General features: G+C 45.3%; 1 protein-coding gene across 1 annotated transcript in view; it reads left to right on the top strand.

Moving 5' to 3' along the window:
- Positions 1–26890, top strand: part of huwe1 (HECT, UBA and WWE domain containing E3 ubiquitin protein ligase 1) — a 286355-nt gene that overhangs the window by 152128 nt on the left and 107337 nt on the right. Inside the window, exons 37-50 of the mRNA XM_063034669.1 lie at positions 1814–1941; positions 3216–3297; positions 3431–3607; positions 4833–5001; positions 6115–6470; positions 7988–8183; positions 9622–9789; positions 11761–11906; positions 12654–12720; positions 17060–17274; positions 18901–19112; positions 21819–22001; positions 23101–23273; positions 25566–25705. Of these exons, the coding sequence (XP_062890739.1) occupies positions 1814–1941; positions 3216–3297; positions 3431–3607; positions 4833–5001; positions 6115–6470; positions 7988–8183; positions 9622–9789; positions 11761–11906; positions 12654–12720; positions 17060–17274; positions 18901–19112; positions 21819–22001; positions 23101–23273; positions 25566–25705 (2412 nt within the window). The remainder of the gene's footprint in view (positions 1–1813; positions 1942–3215; positions 3298–3430; positions 3608–4832; positions 5002–6114; positions 6471–7987; positions 8184–9621; positions 9790–11760; positions 11907–12653; positions 12721–17059; positions 17275–18900; positions 19113–21818; positions 22002–23100; positions 23274–25565; positions 25706–26890) is intronic.

Here is a 26890-nt window from a genome sequence, read left to right as displayed (position 1 = left end):
TGGTCCATATCCCTCCATTTCCCGGTGTTCTTTTAAACGGGGTTGGTGTGCCATGTTGGCGCTGTGATACGTGGCGACACTTGCCCTCAGTACTCCCTTGGATGTTAACCCAGACGGAACATATTTCACTGTGTTTCAGCATACTTGTGATAAATAAATCTGAATCTTCCCTACCTCCCTCTGTCAAAATGCCTCTTAGACATTGCTTTCATGTCAGCTTCTACCACACGCCCCGGCACCATGTTTTACACTACACTTTATTTTTTCGACAGATTGGGAATTCTAAAGAAGCCTTGCAGGGTACAGGCAGTCCTCAGGTAACTGCAGGGTTCCTTTCTGTTCTGTTTGTAAGTCGGAGCGGCAGCAATGTGTGAGGGATGGTCACAGGAACAGCAGTGACAGAAGAGTGAATGGGCACCTGACTACCCAGCCACCTGCCATTTCTATTGTCAGGGCTGCCAGAGGTTGTAGCCTCTACTTGACTATCTGAAAGGCTGCCCCTTAAGTTCTGGCTACTCAGAGTGCGGCAGATGTCCTGTTTGCTTTGCTCCTCGGCCTGGCCAAGCCACCCATTCACAAGTCCATTCATAGTGGGGGTGTCTAGGACCAGAGGGCACAGCCTCAGAATAGAAGCCTGTCCCTTTAGAACAGGGATGAGAAGGAATTTCTTTAGCCAAAGGGTGATGACTCTGGAATTCATTGCCACAGACAACTCTGGAAACTCAGTCATTGGGTATATTTTAAGCAGAGGTTGATAGGTTATAGATTAGTAAGGGCGACAAAGGTTACAGGAGGAAGGCAAATGAGATTGAGAGGGGTGATAATTCATTGGTGTAGCAGATGTGATGGGCTGAATGCCTGATTCTTTTCCTGTGTTTTATGGTGAAAGCAGATGGAACAGTGGATTTTGAGAGTCTGGTAAGCACATGAAAATGCAAGGAGTGGAGGACTGTGTGTGGAGGATTTGGGGAGGGTATGAAGAGGTTCACCAGGATGCTGTCTGGATTAGAGAGTGTGAGCTATGAGAGGTCACCAGAAGAATTGGAATAAGTTTATTATTGTTACATTACTGAGGTACAGCGGAAAATTAGTCTTGCATACTGTTCATACTCAGTGCATTGCGGTAACACAAGTTAGTGTGTGATCATTTGAGTTGAGTAAGATGTTCTTCCAAGGGGCTGTCTATGATGGGTCCTCTTGTGGCTGTAGAGGCTGATCCAGGATCCACGACTTGTGGTGCAGTGTGGGCACGGGTAAGTGGCGGCCGCAGTTAGTGATTGGATCTTTTGGTTGACCAGTACAAGATAAAATAATAATGGAGAATAAAGTGTAACAGAGAAAGTGCGGTGCAGGTAAACAAAGTGCAAGGTCAGAATGAAGTAGACTGTCATGTCACAAGTCCATTTTATCGTACTAGGAAACCATTAAATAGTATTAAATCAGCATGCCATAGAAGCTGTCCTTTAGCTTGGTGTTATTCACTTCCAAGCTTTTGTTTCTTCTGCCCAATGGGAGAGGGGAAGAATTAAGAATGTCCAGGGTGAGTGGGGTCTTTAATTCTTCAAACTGCTTTACCAAGGCAGTGAGAAGTGTGGACAGAATCCTCGGAAGGGAGGCTGGTTTCTGTGATGTGCTGAGTTGAGTCTACAGCTCTCTGCGGTTCCTTGCATTCATGAGCAGAGCAGTTATCATGCCTTTTGACCCGTGATGAGTAATTGTTAAATGCTGGGAGTTGGCCTGCTTGAAAAACTGTGGATGCCTGTGGCCAGCTTGAGCTGGGGACTGCTCCTAAACCACCTGCCTGTTGTTACAGGAACTCAAGCTGACCTGTGCCAGGATTGTGGAGACGAGCGGTATACTGGATGTCTTGATTAAGTTGCTGGAGGTGGCCCAACCGTGCCTTCAGGCTGCCAAGGAACAGAAGGAGGTGCACACACCCAAGTAAGTCCTGGAGGTTGGATGGAAGTGAGGGAGATGTGCCTTTTATTCATCTCCTGGGCAATTTTCTCTCACAAGCCTTCCAGCTAGAGTGTTCTCATACCCTTAGGTGCCTTATAATCTCCTCCTGCCATACCTCAAGTTTATTGTTACAAGCACAGGGCTGTATTCACAAGGAAAACATAAATCAAACCAATAATTTGTCACTTGCAAACTTCTAACTCAACCCACTCACGAGTCTGTAATCTATAATATATGTACACATGCCCCAGCATAAGACATGTAAGCAGTGTATACAATCAAATTATAAGTTAGGGTGGCACGGTCGCGTAGTGGTTAGCACAGAGCTTTACAGTACAGGTGACTAGGATTCAATTCCTGCCACTGTCTGTAAGGAGTTTGTACATTCTCCCAGTGACCATTCAGCCCATCAAGTCTCATCCGCCATTCCAACATGGCAGATTTGTTATTCCCTCTCAATCTCATTAGAGTCATAGTGATGTACATCACAGAAACAGGGTCTTTGGCCCATGTTGTCCATGCCGAAACCATTTAAATTGCCTACTCCCATTGACCTCCACTGGGACCATAGCTCCACAATCTGTGTACCTATGCAAACTTCTCTTAAAGGTTGAAATCAGCTTCACGTGCTCCACTTGTGCTGTCAGCTCATTCCACACTCTCACGATCCTCTGAATGAAGAAGTTTCCCCTTATGTTCCCCTTAAACTTTTCACCTTTTATGTTTAACCCATGACCGCCGGTTGTAGTCCCACACAACCTCAGTGGAAAAAAGCCTGCTTTACTCTACCTATACTGCTCATAATTTAGTATACCTCTATCAAATCTCCTCTCGGCCTTCTGTGTTCCTAGGAATATAGTCCCAACCAATTCAATATTTCCTTATACCTCAGTCCTCCAAACCCAGCAATATCCTTGTAAATTTTCCCTGCACTCTGTCAACCTTGTTTACATCTTTCCTGTAGGTAGGTGTCCAAAACTGCACACAATGTTCCAAATTAGGCCTCACCAATATCTTATACAACTTAACATCCCATCTCGATGCATTGATTTCTGAAGGCCAGTGTGCCAAAAGCTTTCTTTATGACTCTTTCCCATCAACCCCCCACGATGGAAGCTCAAGCTTTGTTGCTGGGTCACCGGCCCTCATGCTCGCATGGACTTGGACTTTTAGATCAGAGCTCAGAAGTGAAGTTCTTCTTGACTGCCCTCTTTCTCTCTCCACCCACTCCTTCCCCCTCCCCCCACCCTCCTCAGGTGGATAACTCCTGTTCTGCTGCTGATAGACTTCTATGAGAAGATGTCAGTGTCCTCAAAGAGGAGAGCACAGATGAACAAGGTGAGTGTTGAATGTCTCACAGGGTTTGACAGCTGCATTGAGCGAGGAGCACGCTCCCATTTTGCATCCCAGTGTGAGGGGGAGGTGTGGTTTCAACAGAGTATTGCTTATCCCTCCTCCTTCTCCTGCCTAGTTCCTACAGCCAACGGGAAATAACTGGCGCTGGTTCGATGATCGGTCGGGGCGGTGGTGCAGTTACAGTGCCAGCAACAACAGCACCATCGACGCGGCGTGGAGGATGGGGGAGACCAGTGTGAGGTTCACGGCCGGCCGGCGGCGCTACACTGTACAGTTCAACACCATGGTGCAGGTAAGTGTGCCCCCAAGCACCCGTTGGGCACTTGGTGAAAGGTGGACAAAGTCAAACAGACTTCAGGGGTCCAGGAGGAGCCAGAGGAATCGGGGTGACGGGAAGATGTAGAGAAGTCGTACAATAAAGCCCAATAAGAACCTCTTGGCCCACAGTTTTATGTCAACCTTTTAACCAACTCAAAGGCCCCCAACCCCGTGCAGGTGGAGGAATGGCCAGGCAGGGAGTTTGTAATTTTAAATCCACAGGCAGGTTATTATTTATCGATAACATAAAGTAATTAACACAGCATCCTGTCCCAAAAAGCTACCAAGGTTAAAGGTGCCTGGGAGCTAACGAATAGGAATCTTCAGACTTGCAAGTATCTGCGTTAGAGAGGAGTTGTGTGCCAAGGAAACATGTCCATATCGCTATTTTCCATAATTTGACAAAAATTAGCAAGATTTGTCTTTTTTTGTTTTTCTGTAAGAATATTATTTTTTTCTGATAGTAATTTGTGAATTCTCTAAGGGCAAAATTGCTATAACCCATGGGTGGCCTGTATTATAGTTTCAGAGCTGTACAGCACAGAAGCAAGCCCTTTGGCCCACCATGTCTATACTGACCCATCACATTTGCCTCCATTAGAATTATATATTTCTATGCCTTGCATGCTAAGTGTCTGTCTAAATACCTTGTTGGGATCTTGCATGTTTTTGATTACCTGCCTCATTCTCTGTAGCTTTTATACTTTATTCTGCATTGTTATTGTTTTGCCTTGTTCTACCTCGATGCACTGTGTAATGATCTGATCTGTTTGAACAGTATGCAGGACAGGCATTTCACCGTATCTTGGTACCTGTGACCAATAATAAACCAAAATGCAGCACAGTTAGCATAGTAGTCAGTGTAATGCTGTTATGGCGCCGGTGACTGTGATTTAATTACTTGCTGTCTGTAAAGGGTTTGTCTGTTCTCTCTGTCACTTTATTGTTTTCAATCTCCGGGTGCTCCGATTTCCCTCCATATCCCAAAGATGACTGGATAATAGGTTGAGCACCCCAGTGAGTTGAACCAGGATGTACAGGTACAGTGATGCCTGTGGCCATCGTGTAGTCCAGAGGGTCGTAAAACACTTGGAGATGAAAAGCTCCATAAAAATGCCAATATGTTTCTCCTTTAATATTGCTATAAACTATTGCTGTCTGCTACCCCTGACCCACACTCTCTAAAACCTGCTCCTTAGGTGAATGAAGAGACAGGAAACAGGCGGCCGGTGATGTTGACTCTGCAACGGCTGACAAGGAAGGAGGCCAACTCCAAGACAAGCAGCTCACAGTTTGTCCAGGACCTGGAGAAGACCCTGGAAGAGGGGAAAGAACCCGAGCCCAAACCCACTGAAGAGAAAACCTCTGGTAAGATGTCCAGCAGCGAACAACCTGCTGGAACTCTCAGTGGGCCGAGCAGCGTCTGCGGGAAGAGAGGAACTGTCAGCATTTCGGGTCAAGGCCATACATGGGCTGCATGGTAGTGTAGCGTTAGTGTAACACCTGACAGTGCCAATTCCTGCCGCTACCTGTCAGCAGTAAGAGAGCGCAGGATCCGAGGGACAATCTTGGATCCGAAACATTGTTTTAGAATTGCTGAAGTTTAGAAGAATGGTGGAGGGTGTGGTCTCATTGAAACCTGTCGAATAATTACAAAGCCTAGATAGAAAGAATGTGGAGAGGATGTCTTCAACATTGGGATATTGAGATAGTCTAGGACCAGAGGGCACAGACTCAAAGAAGAAGAACATCCCTTTAGAACAAAGATGAGGAATTTCTTTAGCCAGAGGGTGGTGAATGTGTGGAGGTCAAGTCATTCGGTATATTTTAAAATTTAAAGTAAATTTATTGTCAAAATATGTATGTATCAATGGTTTATTGAAGGGATTTACAGGAAAATAAATGCCTAGAATTTCTGAAGATCTATACTTAACTAAGACTAACAAACATCCAAAGTGCAAAAGAGGGGAAATCGTGCACATAATTTAAAAAATAATAAGCAAATAAAATAATACTGAGAACGTGAGCTATAGTCCTTGAAGGTGAGTTCATAGTGTCTGGAGTCAGTTCAGTGTTGAACTGAGAGAAGTCATCCACGTCGGTTCAGGAGCCTGATGGTATATAATAATTGTTCCTCAACCTGGTGGTGTGGGACCTGAAGCTCCTGTACCACCTCCCCAGTGGTCATAGTGAGGAGGACATGACCTGGGTGGTGGGGTTTTTGATGATGAATACTGCCGCCTTGTGGATGTGCTCAATGGTAAAATGGAGGATGATAGCTTGTAGATTAGTCAAGGCGTCAAAGATAATGGGGACAAAATACTCCAGCTCGGTGCCCTGACTAAACACTCACTTCTCCGCCCTGCCTACTTGTGACACCGCTTACAGGAAACCAGGGACTTGTTCTCCCAGGTCCCTCTGTTCAACGATAGTTTGTGTACAAACAAAAGAAAATTGTTTTTGTTTGTTGTCCTTTTCAAGATCCGGAACCTCCCCCACCCGAGCCCACAACGGAGAAGGAGCCGAGGGAAGAGGTGAAGGCTAATGACATCGTCATCCAGGGACTGACCGAGGAGCAGATGACGGTGCTGATTCGCTCGTGCGTCAGCATGATCAGCGTTCCAGTGGACCCCGACACGCTGCACGCCACCCTGCGCCTCTGCCTGCGGCTAACCCGTGAGCACAAGTGTGCCCTGATGTTTGCTGAGCTGGGCAGCACCCGCATGATCCTGAGCCTGACACAGGGCTCCGGCTTCAATGGTTTCACACCACTCGTCACCCTGCTCTTCCGGCATGTCATTGAGGACCCCTGCACGCTCAAGCACACCATGGAGAAGGTAGGCAGCAGCCCATCACCGTCCCATTCCAGCATTAATACTCCTAGTTCTGTGGGAGGGGGCTCGAGGTGCATGGGGGGGGGGTTGGTGTGTAAAGACATGGAGAAGGGCAACAGTGGCATGTGTCTGAACCATCTCATCCTCTCCACCACTTAATTGGGTTGCCCCCGCCATTCTGAATTTCTTTGGCTGTCCACTTGACCTACTGTGTCCGTTAGCTTGAAGTGAGGGGTCCGGGACTCCGAATGGTGTTCTCCCCACTTTCTAATTGTCTTTCCCGGATTCTACCACACTTCCCTAAACTGGAGGTAATTCTCATCGGCTGATTATCCTTCTGGTCTGCATATCATTGGGATGTAGGAGGGAACTGTAGCTCGAGCTAATCTGGCGGGATAGACCCACGTGGACGCAGCACGTCAGCTTCAAACCCAGGTCACCAATGCAGCAGCCTTCTCCTTGGCTTCACCTATCACCCTCATTCTCTTGGCTAACATCCTGCCTCTGCCAGCCGGAACTCATCCAAATTTCTGCATTTCCTGCCCCCATTGTACATTTCCCAATCACATTTGCTTCTCGGTTTTGACCTCCCCCACCGGTTGATTTTAAAATACAGATGGTAATCAGATTCCTCAATTGGCTTCTCCCTCAAAGCTCTGTTTCTTCTTGCCCCGCCTCAACGCTCCTGACATCATCAATGGCAGTCAATCCAAGCCCCAGACTTGGAAATTCCCTGAATTCTTGGCCCTTTTCTCTTCAATGCAGAAAATGCCCTCTGTCAGCTTAACTAAAATCATTCTCTGATTACCTCAAAGCATATTGAGACTCTTCCCACTGAACTCCCGTGGTTGGCAGAACCAATGCCTGTTACATATCACGCGGCACAAGAATGGCAACAGAGCTGAAGGATTAACAGTTTTTACAGAGTCTTATTAGTCAAGGTTCCCGCTGTACAAGTTACAGTGTGGGAATGAAGTGGGGCTGGCGAGACAAAAAAACATGCCCACTCGATAGCCAAAGAAGAGTACTCCATGCAGAAGAACCCAATTAATTCACCACGCAATCACCGGACTGCATGCACACTTGCCATATTCTTGCAGACTGTCAAATCCAGTTTGCCATCTCATCCTGAGTGCCAAGTGACTGAGCATTCTTAATGAATCTCCCATGCTGTACCTTGTTAAAAATCTTGCTAAAGTCCTTGTAGACAACATCTACAGCCTTTCCTTCATCAGTTTCCTGGTAAACCTCTCAAAAGAAAAAAACTGGTTAAACATGACCCACCACACACTAAGTCTTGTTGGCTATCTCTAATGAGGTCCTATGTATCTGGCCCTTGCAGTAACTTTCCCACTACTGACATCAGGCTCAGCACCTTATATTCCAGGTTTAATATGCTGCATGACGGTAAGATCAGTGGTATGTTTGGGGATCTCTGCGAGCTGTATCTTCTTCCCCACCCCCCCCCACCCCAGATGATGTTTCCCTGCATTCTGAAATGGCATTTCTCTCTCTCCCAGGTGGTACGCTCAGCTGCCACTAGCGGTGCTGGCAGCACGACCTCCGGCGTGGTGTCAGGGAGCCTGGGCTCCCGGGAGATCAATTATATCCTGAGGGTCTTGGGCCCAGCTGCCTGCAGGAACCCTGACATCTTCACTGAGGTGGCAAAGAATTGCATAAGGATAGCCCTTCCCGCTCCGCGAGGAAATGGAACCGGTAAGTTAAGATCAAGATGCTTTTACATCAAACATGTCAAAGGTCAAAGTACATGTATGTCACTATATACAACCCTGAGTTTCGTTTTCTAGCGGGCATACAATTAGATGTTGAATGCAAAGTGACGTTATCCCCTCTGGTCCAAGAACATGATGGTTGAGGGGCCTGTTGTGTTCTATGACTAATGCTGTGATGTGGGTGGATGGTGAGTTTTAGTTCCATGGGAGGGGGTATCCAGTTTAGAACAGTGATCTGCTCAAAACACAGAAATTGTGAAGGGATTGGTAAGAATCTTTTTCACAGGATTGGGCAGCATGGAATGAGGGTGATTAATAAAATAAGCCAAAACCAGATGAGGTCGGACTCTATCCCACCTGTTGCAAGACTTCTCATGTCCTTAAAGATTAAAGATAGGCTTTAAAAAAAATTTGATACGTGTACATTGAAACATACAGGGAAGTGTGTTCTTTGCTCAAGAACTAATGCGGTCCAGTGATGTGCTGGGGGCATGTCCACAACTTACTCACCCTAAGCCATACTTCTCTGGGATGTGGGAACGAACTGAAGCATCCATAGTACAGAGAGGATGTACAAGCTCCTTCTGACAGCAGTGAGAATTGAATTCTGGTTGCTGGTGCTGTAAATTTAGATAACCTTTGATCTCCCATTCTACCTCGTTGTGGCCCTTTGACTTTGTCTACCTGTGCTGCTGTAACTGTATTCAAAGAGTAACGTGCAAGATGGAGTGCACCGGTAGAGTAGCAATTAGCACAATACTATTACAGCGTGGGTCGTGGGGGTTCAATTCCCACATCCTCTGTAAGCAAGTTTGTATGTTCCTTCCTGTCCTCACATTCCAGTGAGGTACAGGTTAGTAAGTTAATTTGTCATTGTAAATCGGCTAGGGTTAAAATCCATTGGTTACTGGGCGGCATGGCTCAGTGTTCCAGAAGGCCAATTCCTAAGAAGGGCTGTATCTCTAAATTTTTTTTTAAATGGTGGTAGATCTCAGCAGGTCAGGCAGCGTCTTTGGAGAGGAATAAGCAGTTGACATTTCAAGCCAAGGCCCTTTATCAAGATCATTCAACCTGTTGAAGGGTCTCTGCCTGAGGTGTTGACTCCATAGATACAGTCCTCCCCATAGATATTGACTATCCAGTTGAGTTCCTCCAGCATTTGAGTGTGTTGCTCTTGCATTTATGACCTCCATTCTGTTTTCTCTTTATTACCTCAATGTATTTCTGTATGGAATAATCTGCCTGGATAGCATGCAAGCAAAGGGTTTTCACTGGTTCTTTGTGTAACAATAATAAACCAGCAACTACATTTTCTGCATTGAGAGTGTTTAGGGTCAGGACTGGATTGCTTCAGCAATGTGTTATTTAGCCTCTGGCTTTCACTAGTAAACTGAAAGGTCTCCCTTTCTGTGACACTTCAGCCTCTGATGATGAGTTTGAGAATTTGCGCATCAAGGGTCCCAATGCTGTGCAACTGGTGAAAACCACCCCAGTGAAGCCCTCGCCGCTTCCAACTATCCCAGACACGATCAAGGAGGTCATTTATGACATGCTGAATGCACTATCAGCTTATCACGCTCCAGATGAAGGTATGTTTTTTCCAGTTCAAGTTTATTGTCATTCAACCATACAAAGCAATGTTCCTCTGGGAACAAGGTGCAAAACGCAGTACATATATCATATTTCGCACAGAAAATAATACTGACAGATAATAAGAATTCTTTATGCAAATTGGCACAAAGTGCTTTTTCAACATACAGTTAAATATGTGTTAAATATAATGTAATGCTACTAGCTCTGTCATAAATAGGGTGTACAGGTTGTGCGCTGGGAAAGAGCAGTTACCCAGCCTCACAGTCCTTGTTCACCCTGTTTTCTTCATGAGTGTCAGAGCTCCCTACACATCAAGTCAGGTTTAGGGGAGGTTCCCATCCTGCCAAATTGAGGATTAAGAAATTCCTTCTCATCATTAACTTAGTCAGCATGCATGAGTTGGGCCGAAGGGCCTATGTCTGTGCAGATGCTACAGAAAAGTAGAATGTCTTTTTTTGAGATGATAAATTGGATTGTGTTCACATTGAATGGTGTTTATCCATAAATGACTGAAAATCAATGTGTGATTAAAGCAGGCATTTTGGAAGGTGAAGGTATGTTCTTTAGTCTGAGATCCAGAAATCTAAAACCTTGCCCCAGTACCAAAAGGCAAAGAAATGGCAGATGGAATAAAATGTTGGGAAGTGTTTATGATCATGAACCTTATTGAAGGAGTAAAGGTGCAGGCTACTTTCTAAGTTGGGAGAAAATTCAGAAATCTGTGGTGCAAAGGGACTTGGGAGTCCTTGTGCAAATTTCCTAAAGGTTAACTTGCTGTTTGAGTTGGTGGTAAGAAAGGCAAATACAATGTTTCAAGAGAACTAGAATATATATATATATAAAAAAGCAAAAGTATAATGTTGAGGGTTTATAAGGCACTGGTGAAGCCTCATTTGGAGTGTTATGAGCAGTAAGAAAAGATGTGCTGACATTGGAGAAGGTTGAAAGGAGATTCACACAAGTAATTCCAAGTTTGAAGCGTTTGATAGCTCTGGGACTGTACTCAGAGGAATAAGGAGTGACCTCATTGAAACCTATCGAATGTTGAAAGGCCTCGGTAGAGTGGACATGGAGAGGATGTTTCCTATGGTGGGGGAGTCTAAGACCTGAAGACAACCTCAGAATAGAAGGATGTCCATTTAGGACCTAGATGAGGAATTTCTTTAGCCAGAGGGTACTGAATATGTGGAATTCATTGTTTTAGTCTGCTGTTGAGGCCAAGTCATTGTATATGTTCCATGTCTTCTATGGTCTCTGAGAAAGTCTAGGACCAGAGACCACAGCTCAGAATGGAAAGATAACCCTTTAAAAGAGATGTGGATGAATTTCTTTAGCCAGAGTGTGGTGAATCTGTGGAATTCATTGCCACAGGTGTCTGTGGAAGCCAAGGCATTGGGTATATTTAAAGTGGGAATTGATAAGTTCTTGATTAGTAAGAGTGTCAAAGGTTATGGGGAGAAGGCAGGAGAATGGGATTGAAAGGGGAAAAGGGCAGAAGTTTAGGAGTAACATGAGGGGGGAACTTCTTTACTCAGAGTGGTAGCTGTGTGGAATGAGCTTCCAGCAGAAGTGGTTGAGGCAGGTTCGATGTTGTCGTTTAAAGTTAAATTGGACAGCTATATGGACAGGAAAGGAATGGAGAGTTATGGGCTGAGTGCAGGTCGGTGGGACTAGGTGAGAGTAAGAGTTCGGCACGGACTAGAAGGGCCGAGATGGCCTGTTTCCGTGCTGTAATTGTTATATGGTTATAAATCAGCTATGATGGAATGACGGAGCAAACTCTTATGGTCTTATGAATTTACCACTGTAGATTGTCCCTAAAATGCACAGTTGAACTGACGAATCTCGGAGGAGCTGAGTGCAATGAGAATAAAAGGAGTGTTGTTTTATGAGTGTTGATGGTCAGCTTGGGCTGGAGAGCTTGTGCCCTGCTGAGTGACCCTCTCCTCTCTGTTCCTTGCCTGCAGCGGAGAAGGTTGAGGTGAAGCTGGTGAGTGTCAATCAGGAACTGAGCCAGCTGCTTCAGGACGTTGGTGATGACATGTACCAGCAGTATCGCTCGCTGACTCGGCAGGGCAGTGACTTCGATTCCCAGCAGAGCTTCACCATCAACGTAAGTAGCCCCCTTGTGGTGTAGGAGGGGGAGAAGTGATGTGTGGATGACCAGTAGAGGGGGCACTGCGCATCAGTCGCTCTTTGTAAGAAGATGGAGGCCCTATCACTGAAGACCTGCAATAACTGAGAGGGGCAGTTAGACGGGCTGGGAGTGGGGCGGGGGTGGTGACTGAGACACAGTCTGTGGAGGTGGAGTGCCAAGCTTCCATTCTGGGGGAATGCAGTTTATCCACAATATTACACAGGGCCAGTTGATGGGAATGGTTCTCTCCTGGCGTAACTTGAAGAGTGGTCATGGTGGAGTGGCCCGTTATACTACTGTAGTATGGAAGCTGCTACATTTAATGTTTATTTCCCAGAGAAAGAATACTGAATGGAGGGAGCAGGTCTGTCACTGTATAACACCAGGGTACAGACCAGTAATCAATTCCCACCGATTCTGTACTGTAATGTTATACAGTGAAAGACTTCTCTTCACTGGTACCGTACCCTGGTGTTATACAGTGACAGACCTATCTTAATCAGTGCCATACCCAGTATTACACAATAACAGAACCATCCTCACCAGTACTGTACCCTGGTGTAAAACTGACAGATCGTCCCTACCAGTTCTAAACTGGTGTTAAAGTATTATACAGCAACAGGCCTGTCCTGCATTGGTTTCTGAGCTGTGCTTCAGAAATAGAGGTAAAGTTGATGCATTTTGAAGCTGTAAGATTAATTAACTCAACATCACTTCTCTCAGACCCAGGTCTTTGTCGCAGACAGTGCAGCGACTGATGCCAGCCAGCCTGGTACTTCTCAAGGAGAAGGTAAGTCTCATTTGTGGAGATCATAGGTTGTACAGCATTGAAATGGGACGTTCTGCCCCAGTTCCTGATCGATGCTTCACTAAGCTCTTGGTCCATTACACTCAATGTCTTAAGCTATTCTAGTGTTCATTACAACGTTCCAGGCCCTCGCCGCTCTCTGAGTAAAGGAGTTCCCTCTTACCTGTCTTCACTTTTACTCTAAATCAGGTGTTATCTATCGGAGGGAATAGTTTCCTGTTGTTTCCCCTAACTATGTTCATAATGGGCGGTTAGTGTAATGCTGTTCTAGCGCCAGCAACCAGAGTTCTATCCTGCCGCTGTAAGGAATATGTGCGTTCTTTCCATGATCACGTCGGTTTCCTCTCGGAGCTCAGCTTTCCTTCCACATTCCTAAAGTGTATGTGTTAGCAGTTTAACTGGTCATGTGGGTATAATTGAGCAGCATGGGCTTGTCGGGCTGGAAGGGCCTGTCACCGTATTGCATCTAAATTTTTAAAATCCTATTGCAGTAAATTAGTAGAAGTACGGTCACAACACAATCAGCATAAACCCTTACGATGGCAGTGACGTGTGTACAATTCACTTCACTGTCTTTCGTGAGTTTGTATGTTCACCCTGTAACCATGCAGGTTCCCTCCAGGTGCTCATGCTTCCCCCCACATTTCAAAGGCATGTGGGTCAGTAGATTAGTTGGGCACATGGGTGTAAGTGGGTGGTGTGAGCTCATTGTCCAGAAGGGCCTGTTACTGTGCTAGATCTCTAAATCTAAATTTAAGACAAAATTATGTACTGCATTCAAATTCAAGGTTTTTGTCAGGTTCAATGAAAAGCTTACTTGCAGCAGCATCATGGGCATATAGCATCAATTATACAACATTCACAAGATGTGATGTGGGGCTCCAGGTTTCTGTGCCTCCTGCCCAATGGGACTGTGAGAAGACGACCCAGCTGGTCGGTCCCCCACTATAGGAAACATACTCGTCACATCCACTCTATCTAGGCCTTTCAGGTTCAACAGGTTTCATTAAGATCCTGCATGCCACCACCCGCCCCCCCCCCCACCCATGCACTCTTCCCAACTCCAGCAAGTACAAGCTCAATTGCTCCTTATATTTAATCCTTTCATTTCCAGAATTATTCTTGTAAAACTCCTCTGGATCCCCTCCAATGCCAGTGCATCCTTTCTTAGATAAGGAGCCCCAGACTGATCACAATATTCCCAGTGTGGTCTGACCGATGCCCTATAACAGTGGTCCCCAACCACCGGGCTGCGGACCGGTACCAGGCCGCGAGGAAACGATATGATTTGGCGATAGGAGTCAGCTGCACCTCTCCTCATTGCTTGTCATGCCCACATGCGAGGTCATTACTCGCGCGTCATCCATGTCAGTGCGGGAAGAAGATCAACTCCTCGAGCTTGCAAATGACGGTGGGCTGAACAGTATGTTTGACCTAACATCTCTGCCGGTATTCTGGATCTCAAAGTCAAGGCTAAATATCCTGAGATAGCCACGAAAGCACTGAAAACGTTGCTTCCATTTCCAACATATCTCTGCAATGAATGCAACGAAAACCAAATTGCATAATAGACTGGACATAAGGAACCCCGTTGGAGTATCGCTGTCTCCCATCACCCCTCGATGGGACCATCTTGTTGCAGGGAAACATGCGTTCAGCCCAGGGCTCCCACTGATTCAGCGATATTGGTGTGTCGCAATGATTTTATATGTTCATACGGGGAAAATATGTGCTGTGTGTTTAATATCCAAACGTTACTTAAAATGTTATGATGCTATTGACTTACTTGTATAACCATATAACAATTACAGCATGGAAACAGGCCATCTCTGCCCTTCTAGTCCGTGCCGAACGCTACTCTCGCCTAGTCCAACCAACCTGCACTCAGCCCATAACCCTCCATTCCTTTTCTGTCCATATACCTATCCAATTTTTCTTTAAATAATATCGAACCTACCTGTACCACTTCTACTGGAAGTTTGTTCAACACTTACTTCAAGCTCCCCTGTCCTTCCCTGATAATTGACTTATCACTATATTCATGCGAGGAAAATATGCGCTGTGTGTTTAATATGAAATTCGTTAGATAAACCCTTTTAGAATCGAAAGTGAGTGTATTAGACACTTATCACCTATATTCCGGTCGTGATTAACATCCCTCTCTCTCCCCGCCCCCCCCCCCGTCAATAGAATCGCCAAAAACGATTTGTAGAAAACATCGGCATGTACACGCATACACAAAGCACGCATACTGGTGCCCGCGCAAGGCTTCATGGTCATTGTAGTCTCTCTGTGTAAAAACGTATTTGGCTCTACTCTTGTTGGCAACCCCTCCACCCCCCACCCCGGGTCAGCCGGTCCGCAGTGCAGGAAGGGTTGGGGACCCCTGCCTTATGAAGCTCAGCATCATCTGAACAAGCCCAAGCTGCTCAATTATACCCACGTGACCAGTTAAACTGCTAACACAGACACCTTTGGAATGTGGAAGGAAAGCTGAGCGCCGGGAGGAAACCGACGTAGTCATGGAAAGAACGTACATATTCCTTACAGCGGCAGGATAGAACCCTGGTTGCTGGCGCTGGAACAGCATTACACTAACTGCTACGCTACGCCCATTATGAACATAGATAGGGGAAACAACAGGAAACTAAAGATTTGTCCTGGGCTCAACGTATTACAAAGAGACTTCAACCGTGGCTGCATTTGGTAAGGGGTTTGAGGAGATTTGGCATGTCAGCAAAGACTCAAATTTCTTCAGGTGTATCATGGAGAGCATTCTAACAGGTTGCATCACCGACTGGTACGCAGGGACAACTGCACGGGGTTGGAGGAAGTTGCAAACCCAGCCAGCTTCATCATGGGCACTAGTCCTCCCAGCACAAGGACACTTTCAAAAGGTGATGTCTCAAAAAGGTGGCATCTGTCTTCAAGGATTGGCTGATTGGGTATTTGTATTAACCAGCAGGTGTACCTAATAAAGTAGCCACTGAGTGCATGTTTGAAGTTTTAAAAGCAATCCTGCAATCACCTGCGGAACCAGAAACATTTATAAATCACTTTCTTTGATGATGTGAAATGTTATTCACAATACAGTGCAAAGACATTAAAATTGCTCTAAATTACAGAAGAGATAACTAGTAAAAATAAAATAATAGCGAGTTGGTGTTCATGGATTCATGGACCATTTAGAAATCTGATGCCAGAGGGAAAGAAGCTGTTCCTGACTCATTGAGCATGTGTCTTCAGGTTCCTGTACCTCCTCCCTGATAGCATTAACTAGAAGAGAGTATGTCACAGATGTTAACAGCCTTTCTTGATGGACACCTTGAGGCATCGTGTCTTGAAGTTGCCCTTGTTGGTGGGGAGACGTGCCTATGTTGGAGCTGGCTAAGTCCACAACCCTTCGCCTCCTCTTGCCATCTGGGCACATTGGAAGCTCCAAACCAGGCAGATGCAACCAGTCCGAATCAGCTATATAAAATTGCACAGACCAGATCTCCTCAAACTCCCAACAAAGATCAGTAGGTTTCCATTTCTGTCTGATCCTCAAGCGTCTCAATTATCTGTGATGGCCATTGTACAATTCTTCTGATCTTTCTGGTGCCTTTTCACTTCCATTCTTCCTTGTCACTCTTTTAAAGCCCTGCTTTCTCTTTCTCTATCTTCACCCAATCTCACAACTCCCGTTGACTTGATAACCCATTTTGTCTGTTTGCTTCTGGAGTGCCTTAGCTGTCCTGTCGCAATCAGATTTTATCACTAAAATACAGAGCCATCAAGCACCACAGCACAGAAACAGGCCCTTCTGCCCACCTAGTCCATGCCAAACTCTTACTCTGCATAGTCCCATCAATCTACACCCCGTCTCTCCATACCCCTTCCATCTGTGTACATATCCAAATTTCTATTAAGTGTTCAAATTGAACCCACATCCACCACTAGTTCCACATTGTCTGAGTGAAGAAGGTGACCGGAACTGCACACAATACTCCAAATCTGCTCTCACTAACATCTTATACAACTTAATTGTAATGTCCCAAGTCCTGTACTGAATACCTTGATTTATGAATTTTCTCTGCACTTACAATTTATGATAGAAATTAGTTTTTTTGTGGGAGTAGTACAATGCAATACATAAATATCTATCCATTTCAAATAAATAGTACAAAATGAGATAATGTTCATGGGCCGTTTAGAAATCTAATGGTGGAAGGAAAGAAAGCTGTTCCCTAAATGTTTGAGTGAGGGTCTTCAGGCTACTCCTCCGAGTATCTGTACTGCACGACCATTTCAATCCTCTTTCTGTTTGTTTACTGCACAGTCTCCACACCGGAGGAGAACCGGGACGGTAAAAAGGACAAGGACGGAGATAAAGCGTCCGAAGATGGGAAGCAGAAGGCGAAAGCTACCAAACCCCTCATGCCGACATCCACCATCCTGCGGCTTCTGGCTGAATTGGTGCGCTCGTACATCGGCATTGCCACGCTGATCGCTGGCTACAACTACACGGCTGGTCAGTCAGAACTCATCAAAGAGGTGAGAGAATTACTTAGTGGTACTTTGGGACATGTGCGGGCTGCATTAAAAATTTCCCTTCAGTTCCCCTCTAAACCCCATGTCTCCGATCTTAAATGGAACATAGAACAGTACAGGCTCTTCGGCCCACAATATTGTGCCGACCTTTTGACTTACATGAAAATCACTTTAACCCTCTCTTTCCACATAGCCTTCCATTTTTCTATCATCGACGTGCATATCTAAGAGTCTCAAATCCGCTAATGCATCTGCCTGTATCACCACCCCTGGCAGGACATCCCACCCACTCACTCTGTAAAGAAACTTACCCCTGTACTTTCCTCCAATCACCTTAAAATTATGCCCACTGGTGTTAGCCATTTCTGTCCCAGGTAACAGTCCATTGCTGTCCACTTGATCTATGCCTCTTACTTACTTGTACACCTTTATCAAGTTATCCTCCTTCACTCTAAAGAGAAAAGCCGCAGCTCACTTAACATTCTTCAGAAGGCATGCCATGCAATCCAGATAGCATCCTGGTAAATCTCCTCTGCACCCTCTGTAAAGCTTCTACACTATTTCTATAATGAGGAACCCAGAACTAAACACAATACTCCAAGTGTGATCTAACCAGGGTTTTATAGAGTTACGACATTGCCTCTTGGCTTTCTTAATCACCCTATCAACTTTATCAAGTTCCTCTACACTGCTAAGAATCCTGCTATTAACCCTTCAAACTTTGCCTTCAAATTCAACCTTCCAAAGTGAATCATCTCACACTTTTCCTGGTTGAACTCCATCTGCTATTTCTCAGCCCAGATCTGTATACTGTCAATATCCATAAGACGTTGAGCAGAATTAGGCCATTCAGCCCAATGAGTCTGCTGCTCCATTCAATCATGGCTGATTTATTATCCCTCTCAACCCTATTCTGCCTTCTCTCCCCCTCCCCCCCACACCCTCATAACCTTGGACACACTAATCGAAAATCTAACAACCTCCACCTAAAATATGCCCAATAAATTGGCCTCCACAGCCATCTGTGGTAATGAATTCCACATATTCACCACACTGGCTCATTTCCTCATTTTTGTTCTAGAGGTCCTTGTATTCTGAGTCTGTGCCCTCCACTGTAGGAAGCATACTCTCCATGTCTACTGTATCTAGGCCTTTCAATATTCTGTAGGTTTCAGTGCGATTTCCCCCCCTTATTCTTATAAACTCCAGCGAGTATAGTCCCAGAGCCTTCAAGCATTCCTCATACTCGCCTCCAGTGTGCCCAGGCTGGCAAGAGGCTGCAGAGGGTAAAGACTTTTCTTTCCTGGAATCGTTCTCATAAACCTCTTCTGGGACCTCTCCAATGCCAGCACGTCCTTTCTTAGCTAAGAGACCAAAAACTACTCTCAATACTCCCAAGTGTGGTCTGAGCAACGCCTTGTAAAACCTCAGCATGACATCCTTGCTTTTATATTCTAGTATGTTGGAAATGAATGCCAACACTGCACGAGGACACCCAAGTCACTTTGCACTTCTGTCCCTTTATTCCTTCGACCAAAATGCGTGACTGTACATTTCCCTCCACTGTATTCCATCTGCCACTTCGTTGCCCTTTCTCCTAATCTTTGTGAATTCTCGTTCCTGTGGCAGGATTGTAGTGTCCTGGCCTTCGTCCTGGATCACCTTCTGCCCCAGACCCAGAACGTGGGGGACAAGGACACCCCAGCGCTGGCCCGCCTCTTCCTGGCCAGCCTGGCAGCAGCGACACAAAGCACAGAGGCTCAGGCTGCGCTAGTCAATGAGGTCAAAGCAGCCCTCAGCAGAGCGCTGGCGATGGCGGAAAGCACGGAAAAGCATGCCAGGTAATGAGTGACTCACGCTACGTTTTCTTTTGATTATTTTTTACTGAGATACAGCGGTTTAGTCTACTCCCGATGGTATCTCACTGCATTGTAATGCCTTGATCCTGATGGGGATCAGTTAAAATCGAATTTATTGTCACATGCACACAGCATCATATAGCAGCATTCGCTAGAAAAGCACAGATTTGTCTTAAATTGTAGAAAATTATGCAAAGAAAGACCAAATTAGAACCAAAGATTGTCCATCATTGTACAAAGCGGTCATGATGACGATGAGGCCTCCGTCAGTCAAGATTGACCATGGGTGTTGCATCCTAGTTGTCTAGATGCGCAAGCCAGGGCTCTACGATATGGAGAGCAAGCTGTTACCCATGTAGCAAGCTCCCCCTCTCCGTGCATTTGAAGAAGCCAAAGCAATAACCGAGACCAATAGTGTTGCACCAGCAGTGTCACAGAAGTTGCCAATCTGTGTTGAACTCAACGTAGGACTGCCTTAGGGACTCCAGTTCCTGATTTTTTTTCTCTGGGTTTACTCCCAAAGCCTTCATGAGTGGGTATAGACGAAAAGCAGTGGCGGTTTGAGATCAGAGTTCTCCTTCTAGATGAGCTGGCAACCACAGCTGACGAGCCCCATCTGCCCAAAGCTTACTGGAGCTTAAAACCAGTCACTGACTTTGCCCCTTCTCCTGTCCGTAGAAATTAATCCACCAGCTTGGTAGCTGAGCCACATGTGAAGACTAGGAGCCAGACTTGGTTGTCAGAAGTGTTTTGAGGGAGCATTTAATAGGTACTTAGCTCCATGACCTACCCCAGCTATATATAAAAAAAAGTAGTGAGGTATTTGGTGTCCATGGGTTCAACATCCATTCAGAAATTGGATGATAGAGGGGAAGAAGCTATTCCAGAATTATTGGGGGTCCTCAATGATGAATGCCATATTTTTAAGGCATCGAGGCTGTCCTGGATGCTGGAGAGGCTAGTGCCCATGATGAATCTAGTTGTTTACAACTTCCTGCAGCTTTTTCCTGTGAAGCTGTCCATTCCCCCATCACCATCCACCGTACCAGGCAGTGATGAAACCAATTAGAAAGCTCTCCACGGTATATCTGTAGAAATTTGCAAGTGTCTTTGGTGATGTAATATGTTTGGCCAAGATAGATTTTCAGATATATTGCCACCCAGGAGCTTGAAACTGTTCACTCTTTCCACTTCTGATCCCTTGGTGAGGACTGGTGTGTGTTCCCTCGTCTTAACCTTCCTGAAGCCCAAAATCAATTCTTTTGTCTCACTGATGTTGAGTGCAAGGCTGTTGCTATGAAGCCACTCAACCAGCTGATCTATCTTGCTCCTGTGTTCCTTCTCATCACCATCTGAAATTTAAGCATTTGAGCCGAGCCTGGGCACACAGTCATGGGTGTTGACAGAGTGGTTAAAGCACACATCCTCGCCAGCGTTGAAGAACCGAACAGTTGAGCGGTTTCTCCTTCCTGAAGTCAATGATCAACTCCTGTGTTTTGCTGACATTGAATGAGACGTTCTTGTGGCACCGCTCAGTCCGATGCCCCGTCTTGCTGCAGCATCAACAAAATTTGTATTCATTGGTTCCTAAGGGGCGGTACGGTGCAATCACAGTTAGTGTAACGTTATTACAGCACAAGTGACTCCAGTTCAATTCACACCACTGTTAGTACGTTCTTCCTGTGACTGTGTTGCTTTCCTCCGGATGCTCTGCTTTCCTCTCACATACCAAAAGACTTGTGAGTTAGTAGGGTAATTGGGCAGCACAAACTCGTTGGGACAGAAGGGCCTATTACCATGCAGTTTCTAAATGGGGAGTCTCTTTGGCTTTTGCAATTTGGGAAGTGGACGCGAAGGCCACTTTATCTTTGAAATGGAGCGAGAGATTCCCACTAAGAGAGAGTAGGAGGAGGTTCCCAATAAGAGAGGGAACAATGTGTGCTGCGGTTGCAATTGGGTCAACAGTAGTTATATTAAAGGTGGGCGGGACAAACTATTGACCCCTCTCCTCAGTGTATAAGCTCAATCTTGACCACTGTCTGTAAGGACATGCTACTTTTGCCTGGTGTCTCTGTGGCTTTCCTCTGGGTATTCCAGTTCCATGTTCAAGTTTGCTGTCATTCAATCATACACATGTAGACTGCTAAACAAAACATCGTTCCTTTGGGGCCAAGGTGCAAACCACAGTACGTACAGCACATATAGTTACAATCTAACACATACAGTCACAAAATAATATTGGCACAAGTCCATGAGTAGCACGGCTTGGAGGTTGACAGGTGCAAAGCATATTTATATAAAATCAGTATAATGTTACTGGCACTATTATAATAAAACAAGCAGTCATATAAATATGTGAAACAGCAGCAATAGACAATGAAACGTGATCAGTGCCGAATGAGAGTGTCTGTGAGTTGGAGAGTGAGGCAGGTCGTTCAGACGGGGTATGCTTGTATGTTGGGGGAGGAAGCTATTACCCAGCCCTAGACTTCTTCTGCCTTCTGTCTGACGATGTCCTCTCACATTCAAAGATCTGTAGGGTAATTGATCATGGGGGTGTAATTGGACAGCACAGACTCATTAGGTCTTACTGTGCTGTATTTCTAAATTTTAATAAATAATGTAGCCTCCCATCTGCCTGGGAGGTCAGTATCTTGACCTTGTCCCACCTGTGGTCCCTTCTTCCAGGTTGCAGGCGGTGATGTGCATCATCAGTACCATCATGGAGTCCTGCCCGTCCACCTCGAGCTTCTACAGCAGCAATGCCGTGAAGACGCAACACAACGGTATGAACAACATCATTCGGCTCTTCCTCAAGAAGGGGCTGGTGAATGACCTGGCTCGAGTTCCGCACAGCCTGGACCTGTCGAGGTAACTTCCTGCCCCGTCACAGCAAAAGTCAAGCCATGTCTGCACCAGTGAAAGAAAAGTTTCCTTGCAGCACCATCGCATAGGTAGCATTCACAAGAAAAACAATCTTTTACACTAAGGCATACAGAACAAACAAAATATCTTATTTTAGTTTAATATTATCAATGTGATCACCGCATTGCGAAAATTCAGATGCAGTTGGAGCAATCAAAAAGCTTTTGTCACATTGACCTTCATAAATCAAAGTATGCAGTACAGCACAGGTTAGCCACTGTAACCATCCTGTCACGTCGCAGCACAGAACTTGGTCCTTCAGCCTGCCAAGTCTGTACTGGCGAGCTGTTATCCTTCTGCATCAATGCTACATTAATTATACTTTTATTCATTCTGCCCAAGTCTCACCCCCCCCCCCAAGATTCTACCACTCACCAACACATGGGGCAATTTATTGTGATCAAAGAAATTAATTTGTGTTTTAGGGATACTCACACGGGAGCAGAGAGGATGTAAAAATTCCTCACACGGCACCAGCGGCCAGGGTTTAACCTAAGGCACCCAGTCATGATCCACAGCCACCACTTACCCATGCCAGCACTACATCAGAATTTGTGGATTGAGGATTCATCTCTCCAGTGCCCTGGGGACCTACCAATAGATGACCCCTGAGGGCACCACGTTGTATAGCGGTTAGCGCGATGCCATTACAGCTCGGGGTGTCAGAGTTTGGAGTTCAATTACAACACCACCTGTAAGGAGTTTGTACCCTGTGAATGCATGGGTTTCCTCCTGGTGCTCCAGTTTCTTTCCAGAGTCCAAAGACATATCGGTTAGTAGGTGAATTGGTCGATGTAAATTGTTCTGTGATTAGGCTAGCGTTAAATCGATAGGTTGTTGGGCAGTGCGGCTAGTTAGACCAGAAGAGCCTGTTCCACACTGCATCTTGATCAATTGATCAATAAATACATAAGAAATAAAGAACCTGGGACTTGACTCAAGTGATCACATAATTACTACACCTGCTTTTATTTCTCTTTGTGCGAGTACTTGTCCTGTCGTCATGCAGTAGAATGATTTAGCTGAGTGTATTACTTTTTTCTAGCCCCAACATGGCAAACACTGTGAATGCTGCCCTGAAGCCTCTGGAGACACTGTCTCGCATCGTCAACCAGCCAAGCAGTCTCTTTGGCAGCAAGAATGCCTCGAGTAAGAACAAATCCGAGCAGGATACGAACATCAGCAGCAGCGATGCTAATGGCAATCAGCCAGAAGCCGGTGAGTGTCACCCACATTTGCGTCCAGTAATGCACCTCAAACTAATCGGTCAGGTGTACTGAGATGCAGAGAAAAGTTTTACATGCCATCAAGACATCATGGTAGCTCCAGTTTCCTCCTGCAGTTCAAAGATGTACTGGTTAGTAGGTGTAAGTTGTCCTGTGGTTATGATTATGAGGACACTCATTATGGTTAGGCTAGGTTTGTTGGGCAGTGCGACTCATTGAGCCGTAAGGGGCTATTCTGCACTGTAACTCGAAATAAGTAAATGCAATTCAGATCCTTCCATGCAGAAGTTAAGTTTAAAGTTGAATTTATTGTCTTGAGTACATGTACATGTCTGCACAGATGTAATGAAAGACTTATCTGTGTTATTACATGCACAAGGCAACATATGGGCAAGCAGCACTAAGAAGAGAAGTGTAATTTTTACAAGAAAACTTTTTAGAACAAGAAAAACCAAGTCCATTTACACACTGGCCATTTTATTCGGTCCCTCCTGTACATATTAAAGTGGTCACTGAGTGTACGTTCATGTCCTTCTGCTATAGTTCAACGTATTGTGCATTTTGAGATGCTCTTCTGCAGCCACTATTCTAACGTGTGCTTATTTGAGTTACTGTCGCCTTCTGGTCAGCTTGAACCAGTCTGGTCATTCTCCTCTGACCTCTCTCATTGACAAGGTGTGTTCACCCACAGTACTGCCGCTCACTGGAATTTTTGTTTATGTTTTTTGCACCATTCTTTGTAAACTCTAAAGAAGTGTGTGAAATTCCCAGAAGATCAGTAATTTCTGAGATACTCATATTACCCCATCTGGTACCAACAATCATTCCCTGGCCAAAGTCACTTAGATCACATTTCTTCCCCATTCTGTTGTTTGGTCTGAACAACAACTGAACCTCTCGACTATGTCTGCATGCTTTTCTGCATTGTGTTGCTGCCACATGATTGGCTGATCATTTAAATACAGATGTACTGAATAAAATGGCCACTGGGTGTAAGTGCAATTTGGTCAAAGTATTCTTGCATCCTCCTCCATACTCTCTAAACAAATCCTTGATCTGCAAAGAGGTGGGTGACCATCTCCTCCCCACGACAGCCACCCTGAGGGCAGCGTGCGTTGGGGATGTCTAAAAAGGGCCTTTCTCTCTTTCTCTGCCAGCTGATTAAGATCTTGAAGCTTGGTGTGTCAGCGATGAGACCAGCAGCACAGATGTACCACAAGACCATCATCTTAGCCCTCTACTCTACTCACTTTATACTTATGACTGTGAGACTAAGTGAAACTCCAATGCCATATTTAATATATTAATATTTTTTACTTATTCAGAGATGTAGCGTTGTATAAGCCACAGCACCCAGCTACCTCCAGCAACCCTGATTTTAACCCTAACCCAATTGCGGGATAATTTACAATGAACATTTAACCTACCCACCAAGTCTTTGGACTGTGGGAGGAAACCAAAGCACCCAGGGAAAACCCATACATTCCTGGGGAGGGCATACAGGAACTCCTTATAAAGGACACTGGGATTCATCTCCTAACTCTAATGCCTTGAGCTGTAATAGTGTCGTGCTAACCGCTATGCTACAGTGTTTTCAGTTTGCTGGCATCTTTGCTCCTGTTGGCCGAATCAAAGGTGACGAATCGCCATTGTCAGTTTACCTCAAGGCTGAACTAATTCATAAGAAGATAAGAAATGGGAGCAGGAGTAGGCTATCTGGCCCGTCGAACCTGCTCTGCCATTCAGTAAGGTCGTGGCTGATTTGACCATGGACTCATCGCCACCTACCTGCCTTTTCCCCTTAATTCCCCTACTATGCAAAAATCTATCCAATCTTGTCTTAATTACATTTACTGAGGTAGCCTCCACTGCTTTCACAACCTATTGACTAACTTTCAAAGTTTATGAAATTCATGTTCTCTGTAGTATTTATTTATCTATTGTACCTGAATAGCTTGTCTTCTTTTGCACATTGGTTCTTTGTCAGTCTTTGTAGTTTTTCATTGATTCTACTATGTTTCTCTGCTCTACTGTCAATGGCGGCAACAAAATGCATCTCGGGGTAATATATGGTGACACACTCGGTGGCCACTTTATCATTTACCTCCTTAACTTTGAACCTTGAGACCTTCTCCCAGATGGTTTTCAGAGAACCACCCGAGGGCTGATTTATCAATAGGGAGCACTAATTGTATACAGAGGCCTGGTCATAGTGATAGAGCATAGAAATAGGTCTATCACACAAATGGCCCATGCCAACCAAGATTTCCATTTGATTCCACAGGTGAGACAGGAGAGACCGAAGCGCATGAAGATCACGCCCCCACTGGAGTAGGCGACAATGATATCATGGATGGGGAGCCCGAAGCGGACACAGTGGTGATCACTGGGCAGTCCGAAGTTCTGAACGCCCAGGAGATGCAGGTAAATGAGCACTTGCTGCTCTCACAGAAGTCAGCCCCACACAGGAGAGAGAATTTCTAGATGGACCCAAGTGGAAAGGGGGAGTTAAACCTGATTAGATTGTACTTGGAGAAGGTGTCGAGGCTTTTCTGTGTTATAAGGAGGCAAAACCAGGGCTGACCAGAATGGAGCTATATCATACACAGACTGAGAAGTAGCTTGATTAGTGTGTTATTTTAGAACAGTCGCCTTGAGAAATCTTGTCATTTTGTGGGAGGAGTTGCAGGGAATGCTGAGTTTGGGACCCTGATATCAGTAATAAGTCCTGAAAGTATTCGGAAAGTTGCCATGGTGAAATTTGCCCTTCCATGAGTGGCGAAGCAAATTGCAGAGGAGAGTTTAAGGAGAAACTGGACAAGATGAGGAAGAAAGGAATGCCATATCCTAATGGATCCAGAAGACATAGGAGCAGAATTGGGCCATTTGGTCCATCGAGTCTGCTCTGCTATTCCATCATCTCTGATTTTTTTATAATCCCTATCCTGTGACATCATTACTCATCAAGAACCTATCAAGCTCTACCTTTAATATACCCAATGATTGTGGCAACAAGCTCCATGGATTCACCATCCTCTGGCGAAAGAAATTCTTCCTCATCTAAATGGACATCCTTCTATTCTGAGGCTTTTCCCTCTGGTTATACTCTCCAACTATAGGAAACATCCTCTCCATGTCCACTTTCTATCTGGGCATAATGTACAAAGGCCCAATCATGGTGATATAGCATGGAAGCAAGCCTTTCGGCCCATCTGGTTCATGTCAACCAAGATTGCCATCTAAGCTTGTCCCATTTGACCCATATTCCTCTGGACCTTTGCTGTCCGTGATCCTGTACAGTGTTTAAAGATTTAAAAATTACCTTTATTTGTCATATGTACATCGATACATGCAGTGAAATGCATTGTTTGCATCAAATCAAATCAGCAAGGATTGTGCTGGGGGCAATATCGCCACATTTCTAGCACCAACATAACTTGCCCAAACTGACTAACCCGATCCAATTACACCATGCGACCCATACATCTTTGGAATGTGAGAGAAAAAAGAGAGCACACGGAGGAAACCCCCACTGTAAAGTCTGGTGCTAACCACCAAGCTAATGTACCTACCTCAGCCACTTCCTGTGGCCCTCTGTGCCAGTAAGGC

Source organism: Mobula hypostoma, chromosome 28 (genome assembly GCF_963921235.1).
Source record: "Mobula hypostoma chromosome 28, sMobHyp1.1, whole genome shotgun sequence".
In the NCBI taxonomy this organism is placed as follows: Eukaryota; Metazoa; Chordata; class Chondrichthyes; order Myliobatiformes; family Myliobatidae; genus Mobula; species Mobula hypostoma.
Note: the sequence above shows the minus strand (reverse complement) of the source record. Positions and strands in the feature narration are given on the sequence as shown.